Source organism: Dasypus novemcinctus, chromosome 19 (assembly GCF_030445035.2).
Source record: "Dasypus novemcinctus isolate mDasNov1 chromosome 19, mDasNov1.1.hap2, whole genome shotgun sequence".
Classification (NCBI taxonomy): Eukaryota; Metazoa; Chordata; class Mammalia; order Cingulata; family Dasypodidae; genus Dasypus; species Dasypus novemcinctus.
This window is the reverse complement of record NC_080691.1, coordinates 81,524,814-81,539,956: the sequence shown is the minus strand read 5'-3', so window position 1 is coordinate 81,539,956 and position 15,143 is coordinate 81,524,814. Positions and strand designations below refer to the sequence as shown.

General features: G+C 50.6%; 1 protein-coding gene across 2 annotated transcripts in view; it reads right to left on the bottom strand.

The window, feature by feature from the left end:
• MYDGF (myeloid derived growth factor) overlaps window positions 1-15,143 on the bottom strand; it is a 23,434-nt gene extending 8,291 nt beyond the window's left edge. For both annotated transcript variants that reach the window (XM_058282049.2, XM_058282050.1), the window contains exons 1-2: window positions 14,939-15,143; window positions 13,907-13,957 (exon numbers count right to left, since the gene is read on the bottom strand). In XM_058282049.2, coding sequence (XP_058138032.1) covers window positions 13,907-13,957; window positions 14,939-15,112 — 225 coding nt within the window. In that variant the 5' untranslated portion in view covers window positions 15,113-15,143. The remainder of the gene's footprint in view (window positions 1-13,906; window positions 13,958-14,938) is intronic.

The following is a 15,143-nucleotide window of genomic DNA, read 5'->3' as shown; positions in this document are numbered from 1 at the left end:
AAAAATAAACATGTTGTGTGGCCTCGTGAAGTTAATAACCAGAATACGGGTCACCAGAGAATATAACGAGGTTAGAGAATGGAAAAAAGGATGTGTTAAATTTTGGAAATGAATAGAAAAGGTGAAAACACAACATAACGTCTGTAACTAGCAGTGCTTTGTATGGGTAGGACAGTGGTTGAAAGGAAGTCCAAGGTCACGTACACGACTAGAAGGAAAGCTAAACAATGTAACGTTAGCGTATACAGCCTAGGAAAACCTCACGTGAAATAAGAATATGAGTAATACTGCATATATAAAACTCTCTTTCTTTGAAACTGAATACATGTATGTTAATATTACAAGATATTACTATCAAGCCAAAAAAAAAAACCCCACAAACTGTGTTATGCTAAGAAAAAAAAACCAGACAGAAAATACTATATATTGTATGACTTCATTTACATGAAATGTAAATATAAATCCATTTATAGAGATGAGGTTAGACTAGTGGTTATGGAGGGCTGGGGAAGGACTGCTAAGGGGTCTGGAGTTTTTCTTTTTGGAGTAATGAAATTACGCCAAAATTTTTTGTGGTGATGAATGCACAGCCTTGTGATTATACTAAAAGCCACGGACTGTACACCCTGGATGGATTTATGGTGGGTGAATATATTTCAATAAAACTTTATAAAGTGTGTTAAAAAAAAAAAGAGCAGTCAAGACAAATGATTTCCTACAACTGCACGTGACCCTATAATTATCTCGAAATGAGAAGTTTAATAATAATAATAATAAAAAACTGCGCCCAGCAATCACACCTCTGGGGGGAGACCCCACTGAGGTAGCTGCTCCTTTGCACGAGGTTAATTCACGGCAGCATTTGTCAGGATTGCAAAAGGCTGGAAAGGAGCCCATCGTTTGTGGGGAGCAGGTTAAATAAACTGGGGCAGAGAAGGCCAAGGCGGCCACTTCGGGGCTCCGACCCCTCGGAGAAGCTTTCAACGATCAACAGGAGCTGGCAGAAACACCTTTCTCAAAGCTCCAGAACACCACTCAGGCGCCGCAGTAACAGGGCGTGTGCTGAACGGAGAAAAAGGCCGCTTTCCTGAAAGCAGCACGATCTCCTGGCGCCCTGGCAGCCCCTCCTCCACTCGCCGGCTCAGTGTGGAGCCCGACTGCGCTCCCAGAGCAGATCCCGGGGCGGATCCCAGAGCGGATCCCCAGTCCCGTTTGGAGGGAGCAAAGTAGCCCTCGTGCACATCATGGGAGCCTGTGGGTCTGGCCCCACTAAGACTCGCTGTCCCACAACCTGCCCTGCGCCGAGAAGGCGGCTCACCAAGCTCTCCTACGGGACGGGCAAGCAGTCAGGCTGTGCTGCCCGGGGCGGTGGGGGCTGGCCGCACGACATGCAGTGCGGTGCCCTGGACCAAACGGAAACAGTTTTCTAGGGAAGGGGGGACGTTCGGAACACTCTACCCAAGACAAGGGGCGCGGGCAGACGGGACCAGGGTGGCCTCCACTTTGGCCTGGGGCTATCCTCTAAGCTCATGGTATGGAGAAGCCCTAAGGAGAGCTCTCGCACAGGTCAACCTGGAGGGCTGGGAAAGGTGCTTTCTTTTGTCCTATTTTTGTCTGTTAGCTCCCGGCATTCAAGGGATGCTCTGTGATAACACTAGCTGGAAACCAGCTTAAGGAACACACACCTCAGAGGCTAAACTCCATGGATAACACACTAAATTATCAAAACGTCCAGGTTTCAACACAAAGAAACAGGAAGCGACCTTCCAGGCAAAAACAATTAAAATATTAGAAACCACCCTCTTTCTGGGATTCATAAACTGCCACAAAAACAGAATAAATCAGAGAGGGAGAAATTATGAAAAGGAACCAGAGTAGACAACCACAGTAACAGAAACAAAAAAATTCTCTAGAGGCGATCAACAGCAGATTAGAGCTGGTAGAAGAAAAAATAAGAGGATCTGAAGAAAAGACAATTAAAATCAGTCTGAGGAAGAGGATGTGGCTCAAGTGATTGGGCTTCCGTCTACAATATGGGAGGGCCCAGGTTCAATTCCTGGGGCCTCCTGGTGAAAAGCGTGCCCACGCGGAGAGCCAGTGCCCACGCGGAGAGCCAGTGCCCACGCGGAGAGCCAGTGCCTGTGCAGCGAGCCAGTGCCCATGTGACAAGCCACGCAGCAAGATGACAACACAACAAGAGAGAGACGAAGGGGAGTCAAGGCGAGACATAACTGAAACCAGGAACTGAGGTAGGGCAAGTGACAGGGAACCTCTCTCCACATCAGAGGTCCCCAGGATCGAATCCCGATTGAATCCTAGAAGAGAAAGATGAGAAGACAAAAGAGAAATAGATACAGAATATCACACAGCAAGTAGACACAGACAACAAAAACAGCCAGGTGGGGGGAAAGGGGAGGAAAAAAGTCATTAGGTGAGTTGCAGAAAGAAGAGTGAGCAGAGCCTCAGTGACCTGAGAGTCGCCACCCAGTTTACCAATATATGCATCGTGGGAGCCTCAGAAGGAGAAAGAGCATTGAAAGGGGCAGAGGAATATTCGGAGACATGATGGCTGAAAACTTCCCAGATTTAACAAAAGACATAAATCTACACTGCTGAGAAGCTCAACCAACTTCAAACAGGATGAACCCAAATAGATCCATAGTACAGTCAAACTGTCAGATGCCATGGATAAAGAGAATTCTGAAAGCCACACGAGAGAAGCAAAGCGTCACCTACATGGGAGCCTCACTTAGATGAAGTGTTTTTCACTGGAAACTGCAGGCAAGATGACAGTGGGAGGATGCATTTAAAGAGCTTAAGGCAGGGGAGTGGATGTAGCTCAGTGGCTGAGCACCTGCTTCCCATGTACGAGGTCCTGGGTTCAATCCCCAGTACCTGCTAACAAAAACAAACAAACAAAACACAAAAAACTTAAAGCAAAAAATTGCCACCCAGGAATTCTAGATACAGCAAAACTCTTGTTCAAAAATGAGAGAGCAATTAAGATATGTCCAGATAAACAAAAGCTGAGAAGGAAGCGGATGTGGCTCAAGCGACTGGGCTCCCAGCTACCACAGGGGAGGCCTGTGGTTCGGTTCCCAGTGCCTCCTAAAGAAGACAGCACGATGGTGTGACGGGCAGGCACGGCGAGCTGACACAGCAAGATGACACAACAAGGAGACACAGGAAGAGAAACATAACGAGAGAGACAACAAAGCAGGGAACGGAGGTGGCTTGAGTGAGTAGGTGCTCCTTCCCATGGTGGGGGTCCCAGGTTCGGTTCCCAGTGCCTCCTAAAGAAACAAGGAAGACGGACAGACACAGCAAGTGCAAAACAACAAGGGGGTGGGGAGGAATAAATAAATAAAAGTAAATCTTTAAAAGAAAAGGTGAGGGAGTTCATCACCACCAGGCCAGCCCTATGAGAGATGTGAAAGAGAGTTCTGTGGGCTGAAGGGGAAGGACAAACATAACAGATCGAAGCCACATGAAGAAGTACAGATCCTTGGTGAGGGTAATGCCACGGGATGGATACCAACGCCAGCACTATGTAGTTCTGGCTTGTAACTTCGTCTTTTACTTCCTACCAGAACTAAAAGTCAAATGCATGAGATGTGATGATAAATCAGCATGTCACTCGTGGTAAGAATTACATACAGGTGCAGGGACAGAGGGGGCTGTGACTACCACCTGGGATGGCCTGGGACTGTGCACCTAGAAAAATATGCTCTCAACATAATCCACGCCTGTGGGGTCACGTGAACCCACGGTAAACAGGACCTTTCAATGAGGTAACTTCAGCTAGGAGGTGGCCCAGCTGGTTCAGGAGGGCTCTTAATCCCATTACTGGAAGGCTTACAGCAGGTTTTCTTCATCTTTATTGTTCCGTGGACCCCTGTGCCAGTCAGGTGAAAACCACGGACCTTTCTCGGAATGTAGCGGGACAGAGTTTTATCACACTCGACATCGGCTTGTCTTTAAATTCAATTTTAGGATTATTCAAAATTACGTTTTACAACTTTCCCATAATTACAATACCTGATAACCTAACACGGTTCGACATCTGTTCAAACAGTCATTTTAAGCAAACATTTAGAAATTCGAGTTTTCCCACAGCATCATAAAACCATCTCCACCATCTTTACCAACCTTCGTGCAGGCAGTTATCCACTGCACTCAGAACCACTGCAGCACTTTGAAATGCTTACGAATTCCAAAAATAGATACTGAATTATGTTTGTAATCTGGTCTGTACCTGGGCTTAAGTTATGATTGGGGCTTTGATTGGGCCACGTCATTTCGGCACTGAGTCCCCGCCCCTTGGTGGGTGGGGACTTGCAGATGAAAGGCAAGGCAAGGCACAGGAACTGAGGGTTTTTGATGTTGGAGTTTTGATGTTGGAGTTGGGTGCTGGAGCCTTAAGCTGGAGCCCCAGGAAGTAAGCTCGCAGAGGAAAGAGAAGCCAGCCTGGGAAGAGAGGAACCCTGAGCCCAGGAAGAAGCAAGACCCAGGAAAGGAGGAACCCAGGAAGCCTGAGCCCTGGCAGCCGTCGGCAGCCGTCTTGCTCCAACACGTGGAAATAGACTTTGGTGAAGGAAGTACCTTATGCTTATGGCCTGGTATCAGTAAGCTCCTACCCCAAATAAATATCCTTTATAATAGCCAACAGGCTTTTGGTATTTTGCATCGGTACCCCTTTGGCTGACTAATACAAACTGCATCAAAATAAAAATCATGCTAGGTCCACACTGTACTGTGTATCCTTTAATACATGTATCATTCGCCAACATCCCACGAGAATAATGCTCTTCTGAATTTTCAATTCGAGCTCCCGGACCTCCTGAGATCTTTCCACGTGGGGGTGGTGGACCCCCGGTGAGCCCCTGCCTTACAGGGCAGGCCGCACGGAGAGCAAGCGGAGGGAGCCCCCGGAACCCAGGAGGGAAGCCAGGAGAGGCTGCCACGTGCGCTGCCGTGTGACAGCAAGGCCCGCGGCCACGGAGCGCCGGCAGCCAGCCCGGAACGCCGCCATCTTCCGGGAGAAAGCGTCGCCTGGGGAGGCCTTGACTTGGGACTTCTCCTAGCCTCAAAGCTGCGAGCCAATAAACTCCCATTGCTGAGGCCAGCCCACTGCATGGTATTCGCTTTGGAAGAGGGAAACGAAAACACAACTGAACGTAAGCAGGCATCAAAGCAACGAGGCTGGTATAGATTCAGGGTGTTGAAGCCCTGTTGTAACGGCAAGGAAAATATCGGGGATACAGGGCTCCACTGCCGCTGCTGCCTCAACCTGGTCTGCGCGCCAGCACCCCCCTGCCGACGACTCAGCCGCACAGAGGACACGAACGAGCACAGCGACAGAGAGGAACCTGCAGAGGGATCCAAGATGAATGCGAGCAAGAATGAGCAGGATGACGGTGACAGGTCCACTGGAGGCTTGAGCTGGGATTCAGGCAAGAAAGATCTGACGGGGCACTTGTCTGGGTTTGGAGAGGTTTAGACTGCGCAGTTACAGCAGCTCCAGTCACTGGAAGGTCAAGAGAATTGGGATTCCGGCTTTTCAAAGATGCTGCTTGTGCTGATAAGGTTTTGCAACTGAAGGAACACAAACTGGATGCCAGATTGATAGACCCCCAGAGGGCGAAGGCTTTAAAAGGGAAAGAACCCCCCCCCCAAAGCCTTTGTGGGTGGTTTGAGCCCAGATACTTCTGAAGAACAAACGAAAGAATATTTCAGAGCATTTGACTGAAGACGTTGAACTTCCTATGGATACAAAAACAAATGAAAGAAGAGGATTTTGTTTTATCACATACACAGATGAAGAACCAGTAAAGAAATTACGAAGAGAGCAGATATCACCAGATTGGCTCTGGGAAGCGTGAAATCCGAGTTTCACAGCCCAAGGAGGTATTCAGGGAGCAAGCGCAGCCAGAGAGAGGAGGGAGAGGGGCTGCGGCTGGTGGACGAGGCGGCACTAGGGGTCACGCACGCGATCAGGACCGAAACTGGAGCTATGGGCACGGACAAGGGTATGCAGACTCCACTGGCCAGCAAGCACACACGGCAAGGCGCCTCGAGGGGTGGCAATCACCCAAACAGTTACCACCCACACTAAAGGACCCTGGAGACAAGAGGAGGAAACGCTAAAGCAACCCATCTTGCAAGACGACACTGAGGACTGGTCTTCTGTCGGTCTGATTATTTTGTCAGAGACTTTCTGGTGCGCAAGACGCAACCGTGCAAGCTGTATATGGCTGCTCATTAGTTTTCTTTGTTTTTCCTTTGTCCTTTGCTATCTGGGTTATGCCTCGGTGTGGATTTGTGTGGATACAAATTTTATTTGTATGACTTCATACAAATGCTTCCGTACGTGGTTGTTCTTGTGTCAGGTACTAAACGGCTGTGTAAAAATGTAATTTTGAGTAAGCAATAACGAAGGCGTGGCTTATTTTGTGGGGAGTGCTGGTCCAGAGGGAGGAAGCGCGGTCCTTCACGAACAGCCAGCCACGGTCACCCTGCTCCCATTTTTCCAGATGTGTGCTCCGCCCTAGACTTCCTCTCCGCTATCTGAAACTTCCACCATGCTCTTGGAACAATGTTCTTTGCCATCTAGTTGGGGATAATTGTCATGCTATTGTGACCAGCTGCAGTTTTCTGATAGGCCGTGAATCTTCTGGATCTCCCAGGATACTGACAAAAATCAACCCCATGCAGAGAACTACAGCGTCACCCCAAACCCCAGACACCCCGATCCACCAATATTAATATTTCGCCACATTTTCCGTCTTTCTGTCCGTCTGTCCGTCCGTCCGTCCGTCCGTCCGTCCGTCCATCCATCCATCCATCCATCCATCGACCCATCCATCTATCAATCCCTTTTCTGATCACTTGAGCGTCAGTTGTGTATATCATGCTCCTTGAGCATTAAACTGCCAGGTACATTTCCTAAGAACAAGGATCTTCGCTTACGCAGCCTGGAAGTTTGAAAGTATTTAAAAATAAAATGTTGACTTTTAAAAAAAAGTATGTTGCAGAACAGTGAGAATTTTAAGCTCTCACTTAAATGGAAAAAAAAAAAAGGAAAACAATATCCTCATGCTTGCTTGTATATATAAAACATGGAAGTCCTGGGGGCACAAGAGATGAATAATCCTCGAAGCTGGGTGGCAAGTGGACCAAGGGAAGGCACCGGAAAGCTTTCTATATAATTTTTTGTTTTTTTGTTTTTAACAGTGTGATTGTTGTTTTTTTTAAATTAAATTTGAAATAACGTAAATATCTAAAATGTTCCCAAGACACACTGCCACCAGTTTATTCTGATTTTTCTGGCTGCAGAAAACCCGGCCAAATAGTATTAGCAAACCTACCACTGCGTTCCTGGCTGCCTGGGGCATTTTTATGTTCCGCTTGTAAAATGATTGGTGTGGTGATCTCCCCAGAGGAACAATGGACTTGGATTACGGTCTCCCTGGTTTAATGCCGGAGCTTTTTCTTTAGCGGAAAAACATGGCCATTTGTAGTTAATTGTAATGGGAGCAAATGGCCACTTGGATGGGCTTTGCTGGGAACCAATTATACGTGCGTGACAATGGACGGCTGCCGGCGCCGCCTCAGCCTTTTCTTCTTGTTTTTCCTCCTATTTAAAACCTGAGGCCGCTGAGCCCCTGGAAAGAGTTTCAATCTGTGAAATATATCTGGGAAAGTTTTCCACAGTTCTTAAAAAGCTCCTGAGAATGAGACCAGTATTTAAATAAAACATAACGAATGCAAGTGAATTTAAACCCAGGTGTCACTGGCCTGAGGCTTAGCCTCCGGGGGAGGGTCTTTGCGTGTTGGATGGTGACCGTCCTCTCCACAGTGGCTGAGGGTCACGGTCTGCTGCAGGGCGGGGCGGGAAGTGGGGTGCCGTGGCAAAGGCATGAGACTTGGCACCAGATGCTCTGCGAGCCTGCCTTGGGCAGCCTCCCTGACATCACACAACAAGGGGCACTGACAATGCCCTACGGGCATGATGATTAGCAGTGCCTGCTGGAGTAGATGACACATACACTTACGTGGCAGCCACTGTTGTTTTACTGGGGTATAATTAACACACAGTGAAACGTGTCCACTTCAGTGTGCAGATGGGTGAGTTTGCAAATGCTCAGCCGTGTATCTTCCATCACAATGAGGATGACTGGTTAAAAATATGTCCCAGGACCCTCTGGAGTCCACCCACTTCCTGCAAGCTCCTGGTGACACAGTGTCAATGCCCGCAGTGATGTCTTTGCAAAAACGCTGTTCCGGTGGAATCGTACAGCGTGTTGTATTTTGAGTCTGCTTTCACTCGGCATGATGAGTCTGAGATTCATCCGTGTTGCTGCATGAATCACTAGTTCACTCGTTTCCTTCCCCCGTCCCTGGCAATCATTAAGCCCCTTTGTGTCTCTACGGATTTGCCAGGACATTTCACATAAATGGAATATTACAAGAGGTGGTCTTTTGACTCTGGCTTTATTCAACATGACGTCTTCATGGTTTGTCCATGTAGCAGCATGGACCAGTGCTTCGCTCCTTTTTGTTGCTGAGGAGTATCCCAGTCCACGGTTGGGCCACATTTTGTCTATGCATTCATCTGCTGATGGACAAGTTTTGTCAAGTTTTGGCTATTATGAGAAATGGCGCTATGAACATTCCTGTGCAAGTTCTTGTGTGGACTTGAGTTTTCACTTCTCTGGAGTAGATACCCAGGGTGGGATGGCTGGGCCATATTGTAAGTCTATGTTTAGCCTTTGAGGACATGCCAAACTATTTTCCACAGCAGCTGCACCATTTTTTTCTTAAAGATTTATTTTATTTAACTCCCCACCCTCCCAGCCCCCACTGTTTGAGGTTGCTGTGTCCATTTGCTGCATACTCTCATCTTCTCTTTAGGAGGCACTGGGAACCAAATGCAGGACCTCCCATGTGGTAGGTGGGAGCCCAATCACTTGAGTCACATCTCCTTCCCAATTATATATTTCCATTAAGAGTACACAAGAGGGAAACGGACTTGGCCCAGTGGTTAGAGTGTCCGTCTACCACATAGGAGGTCCGTGGTTCAAATCCCGGGCCTCCTTGACCCGTGTGGAGCTGGCCCATGCACAGTGCTGATGCGCGCAAGGAGTGCCCTGCCATGCAGGGGTGTCCCCCGTGTAAGGAGTGTGCACCATAAGGAGAGCCACCCAGCACGAAAGAAAGTGCAGCCTGCCTAAGAAGGGCGCCACACACATGGAGAGCTGACGCAGCAAGATGATGCAACAAAAAGAGACACAGATTCCCGTGCCGCTGACAACAACAGAAGTGGACAAAGAAATAAGATGCAACAAATAGACACAGAGAGCAGATAACCAGGGTGGGGAGAGGGAGGGGAGAGAAATAAATAAATATTTAAAAAAAAAAAAAAGAGTACATTAGAGTTCTAATTTCTCTATATCCTTGTCAGTACTTACTGTTACTTTTACTCTAGCCATCCTAGTGGATGTGAAGTGACATCTCGCGTTTTGATTTGCATTCCCCTAATGGCTAATGATAGTGAGCATCTTTTCACATGCTTATTGTCCATCTGTACATCTTACTTGGAGAAATGTCTATATTCAGATCCTTTGCCTGTTTTTTTAACTGGGTTGTTTTTTCGTTAATGAGTTTAAGTTCTCCTTACAAATTTTGGAGTAGTCCCTTATCAGTACATGATTTGCAAATATTTTTAGGGTGCCACCCCTAAATCCCTGGATGGCTCCCTCATCTGTTTGCTCGTTGCTTTTGCTCATTGTCTGCTCGTTGTCTGTCTGCTTTTTCTTCTTTAGGAGGCACCAGCAACTGAACCTGGAACTTCCCATGTGGAAAAGGGCACTCAGCTGTGGGTATCTGAGATGCCCCCTATCTCAGACGGAGCTAAGGATGGTGGCACAAAGGTGGCCCAGCAGTCCAAAAGCAAGGTGCTGGCGGGATCGTGCCATCTCCAGTCCGGGGCGTTCTAGTGGTGGCCTGCCGGCAAGCCAGGAAGCAGTCCCTGGCTTGGTCACGTGGCCATCTACCCCGTCCCCACCTGTGTCCAGTTTCCTCTGCGGATAAGGCCTCCAGTCCCGCAGGAGGAAGGCCCGCCCTGCTGCAGTTGGGCCTCACTGTAGCTGATAACATCTTCAAAGACCGTACCTAGGAATGGTTCACACGCAGGCCTGGGGCTTAGGAGCTGAACGTGCCGTTGGGGGGATGTGATTCAAATCTAACACACGAAGCAAATCCTGCGGGTGAAAACTGCCGACAGTGCCCCCCAGCCCCAAATCTGCTGAGAATCTGTCCAGCCATGTGATGTGGCCAACAGGCAAGCAGACTACTGCAAAATGTATTTTATTTCTATGGCCACAGATTTAGTCCCATGGATCCCAGTCACCAGCCAAGCTGAAGCGCGGCTGAGGGTGCCTCGTGTGGCGCTGCTGGTCACTGGCAGTTGGTCACTTGTGTCGTCTCTGTCAAAGTCGTCGATCAGAGCTGCTTTGGAACAAGTCTGTGGTGAATGGGTTTGCTTTTCTTTTAGGACGATTGCCTCTGGGGTGAATCCCTGCATCACAAACAAGCGGCTGGAAGCCTGTGTGGCTGGTTTTACAGCTCGTGACCCAACGGCCGCTCTACGAGGAGGCACCAGCCCCGGTGGCTGCAGCTGAGCGTGCGTGTCCTTGGCTCTCTGCGGGACGGTCTGTCTTGAAGAGTCTCACCCGGGAGCCGCATTTGCTTCTCTCAAGAGGCCGGGCGTTTCCGGGCCCAGAGCAGGGCTACAGGGCAGTGGGAGCTGGGGCACGGCCTGACCCCCGCGTCCGTGCGTCTAAAGCGGGGATAGCAACAGTAGAGGCGTGGAGGTGCGGCGAGGATGAGACGAGACGTGTGTGTGGCTCAGCGGGGCGAGCGTGATCGTGCTGTGCCATGAATCGATCCTCTCCACAACGAAACGGGCGCCCGAGGCACAGCCACGGGGAGGAGGGAGCAACCAGACTCACTCGAGGGCAGGGCCAGCGAGCTAGGACTCATTATCAGGAGGAACGTTCTACCACTGACACCATCCAACCATGAGGGGGAACGGTGGGGACGAGCCCTGTGGCCAGCAAGTGTCCAAGGGCAGGGCGGAGAATCACGAGACCTGCACTGCGAGGCTCCCGAGCCGCTGGGAAGGTGTATTTGCTACATTTTGTTAAAATACTAAAGCTGGGAATCCTTCATGTTTACAAATAGGGTATATTTGAAATAATAAAGGCGGGCTCGTGTCACTCTTGCCCTGTGGCACTCATCAGGGGACAATTCTGCTCCCACCCACCCAGGGGTACTTGGTGACACCTGATGATATTTTTGGTTGCCATGACTTGTGGGGTGCTACCGGCACCTAGTGGAAGGAGGCCAGGGGTGCTGCTCAACACCCCACAATGCACAGGGTGGCCCCCAGCAGAGAGGACTATCTGGTCCTCCTGCTACAGTCAGGAGACCCCATTCTTGCCCGTTTCCTGAGCGGGAGGGAAGGAGGTGGCCCCTCAACCAACCTGCTGGGAGCTGGCACCATCCTGAGTGTGCCCACAAGGAGTGGCAGGCGTGAGAGGGGCTTATGTTGTCGGGGTCCCCCAGGCGGCCTCCTAATGGAGGCTGTGAGGGGGCACGGTGTCGCGGACTGCTCTGGAATGACAGTGAAGTGTTTCTCACAGTGGGGGAGAAGAGCAGGATTCGGGAAGCAAAAGATGCTTTCAGAAGGGCTATCGGTAACGCCGGTTTCTGCGGCCTTATCCTTTCATTCCTTCTAATGACCTCAGGGACAAAGTCCCCGCTTTGGGCCTCCTCTCGTCCGCCTGCCGCTCTCCCTTCAGACAAAGCCGAGAGCTGTACCTTGCTAGACTTTAATGATGGCGGTCACTCACGGAAGAATTACGTGTAACGGTGATTTTAGTCTTCTGTTGCTACATGTAGTGGTTTCCTTAACAAATCACTGCACACTCGGCGGCTTACAACAGAAAAGTTATCCTCTCACAGAAGGTCACAAGTCCAAGGTCAAGGCGGTCAGCAGGGCAGCACGCCCTCTGAAGCTTCTAGAGAAGCCTTCCTTGCCTCTTCCGACTGCCGGAGGTTCTGGGGATTCCCTGGCCGGTGGCTGCCCTGCAGCAGTCTGTGTCTCCATCGTCACAAGGCCTTCTCTTCTCGGCACCTTTTCCTTGTCTATCAAATCTCCCCCTTGTGTCTCTTACAAGGACGCTTGTCATTGGATTTAGGGCCTGCCTGGATAATCCCGGGCAGTCTCTTCCTCTCAAGACCCTTACTTTGATTGTATGTGCAAAGGCCTCTTGTCCAAGTCACATTTGCAGGTTCCAGCATGTCTTTTGGGGAACCACCCATTCAACCCACTACACTGAGTAACAAGCTCCCACAAATTCAGCGGCTCAGAACGAGGTGCCTTTATTTGTTCACTCTCCTGAGGGTCACAACTCTGGGCACGGCCAGACTGCATTCTCTGCTCAGACGCTCCCGTGGCTAAACTCAGGGGGTTGGCTATGCTGGGTTGTCATCTGGAGCTTGGGGTCCTCTTCCAAGCTTATGTATAAGGCTGGGACAGGAGCTGGTTCCTTGCAGTTGTGGGACTGAGGTCCTTGTTTCCTTGTTGTTAGCCAGGGGCCACCCTCTGCTCAGAGAGGCTGACTGCACTCCTTGCCATGCGGCCCCTCCAAGCCAGCAGCAGCGCATTGCCTCCTTCCTGCACTTCAAACCTCTCTTACTTCCTCCTCAGCTACCAGTTGGAGAAAAGAGCCAGTCCTACAACCACCAGGAAGTGAATTCTGCCAACCACCTGAATGAGAGTGGCAGAACCTCTAGAGAAGAGCCCAGCTCGGCTGACACCTTGGTTTTGGCTTTATGAAGAACTTCTGACCTACAGAACTGTAAGATTATAAACGGTTGTTGTTTGAAGCCGCTATGTTTGTGGTTATTTGCTATGCTGCATAGAAAACGAATCCAACACCCTCTAGCAGAGGCTTGTGGCAACAGCAGATTCATATTTTACCACCCTTCTTCTGTCCAGACATTTGCTTGCTGTGCGGAATAATGAGAGGAACCTATCACCATGTCTATTAGCCAGCCAAAGGGGTGCTGATGCAAAGTACCAGAAATCTCTTGGGTTTTATAAAGGGTATTTATTTAGTATAGAAGCTTACAGACACCAGGCCATAAAGCGTAAGTAACTTCCCTCACCAAAGGCTGCTGCTTCGTTTTGGAGCAAGATGGGGCACAACGTCTGCCCGGGTTCAGCCTTCCTCTTCCTCTGAAGGCTCCGTGGTCCCAGCTTCTGCCAATGTCAGCCCACGGCTGGGATAAGTCTGTCTCTCTCCCAAGGCTCATTTCTCTCTGAGCTCAGCTGCTCTGCTCTCTCTCTCACAAGGCCTGAACGGCTTGTCTCTCTTCCCGGGGCCTCTGCTGTGTCTATTGGAGCCTTCTGTCTTTCCTCCTGTATCTGCTTCTCTGTGCGTTTACTTCCAGCATCCAAATTCCAGGTAACTCCTCTGCCATGTAGTTTTCTCTGTAAGTGCCTGCCCACTAAGGCGGCAGGGACCCAATGTCCTACTGATGTGGCCCAATCAAAGCCTTAATCATTATTTAATCAAGTAAAAGTGAAACCTCTGAATTTAATACAATCAAATATGCCCAGATGAACAGACCAGTTCACAAACATAATCCAATATCAATTTTTAGAATTCGTAAATAACACCAAACTGCTACACCATGATTGAAATTAAGTCCCCTCTATCTTACTGACGCAAGACTAGTTCAGTGAGTGTGAGCTCACGTATGCTCCCCTGGAGAGCATCACCATATAAAAATGGATGTGTCTGAACTAAACAACATGGAGCTTTGAACAACTCACCTCATTGGTCCCTCCTTGAGAGGCGTAGGTGAACACACAGGAGTATCTGTCCTAGAGAATGGAAAAGAGAGGGGAAAAAGGGCTTGGCAAGGGATAATGTTTCAGGACTTTCTTCTGAGATCCAGAAGCAAGACAAGATGTTCCCCCTTTGAGCATCGCTGAGGGGGTGATGGGGGGGGGGAATTGCAAGATCCTTCTAGCCGCTGTTGCTGGAGGCCAGCCCTGCACGGCCTTCTAGGGACTGCAGATCCCTGCCTGCCTCCCTACCTGTGAGCCCCTGGGTCAGGGGAAACACTCCCTGGGACTCCTGGGGGATGGAGAACAGGAAGGGGAGGTCATCCCCTAGCACCCACCCCTCTAGGAGCACAGGCTTTGGGAGCAGGGACCCACGGGGTCTCAGCTCTGCTCTGCTGTGGGTTCTGGGTAGGTGAAAACCGCTCCGGGCCTCTGTTTCCTCATCTGTAAAATGGATCTAACAAATAGGGCACTTGGTAATATCCAACTATTGATACCACTGTTACAGGCAGGGAAACAAGGTGAGCGAAGAAGGGACTTGCTCCACCAGGCTGGGGACGCAGCTGGGCCAGACCCAGAGCTGCTGCCTCCAGGCAAGCTCCTCCCCTGAAGGCACGGCCCCACCCGCTCCACGGAAAAAGAGGGGACCTGGTGCAAGGACAAAGTCCTGCCTTCTTCCGTCACCTCTCCCTACCCCTGGGCCGCCCTGCTCGCCGAGGACAAGGATTAGCCTGCCCCCGACCCCAAAGGGTCTTGGGGATGGGGCCGGCGGGACATTCTGGGCAGGTGAAGGGTGACCCCTAACTTGAAGACGCCCATGTGGGTAGCCTCAGCCTGTGAGAACTCTCCAGACCTCAGGAGACCCACCCCCGAGCAGCTAGTTCCGCCTCAGGTCGCAGCCTGACAGCCTGCGCCCCGCGCCTCAGGCCCCCTCCAGACGGCCCGCGCCCCTCCCCACGGCCCGCCGCCCGCGGGCGCCACCGCCCAACCCCCCCGGGGTAGATGGGCGGCACATACCCCCGGGCCCACGCTGTGGGAGAACGAGTGCACGACGCCCCCGGGCCTCACGTCAAACGCCACCGTCGTGGGCTCGGACACCGCCTCCGCCGGCCTCAGCGTCGCGGCCGCCAGGAGCAGCGCGGCCCACCAGCCCGCACCGCCGCCGTCCCGCTTCCTGCTGGGCGCCGCCATCTTGGGATCCGGGCCGCGGCGGCGGGGGCGG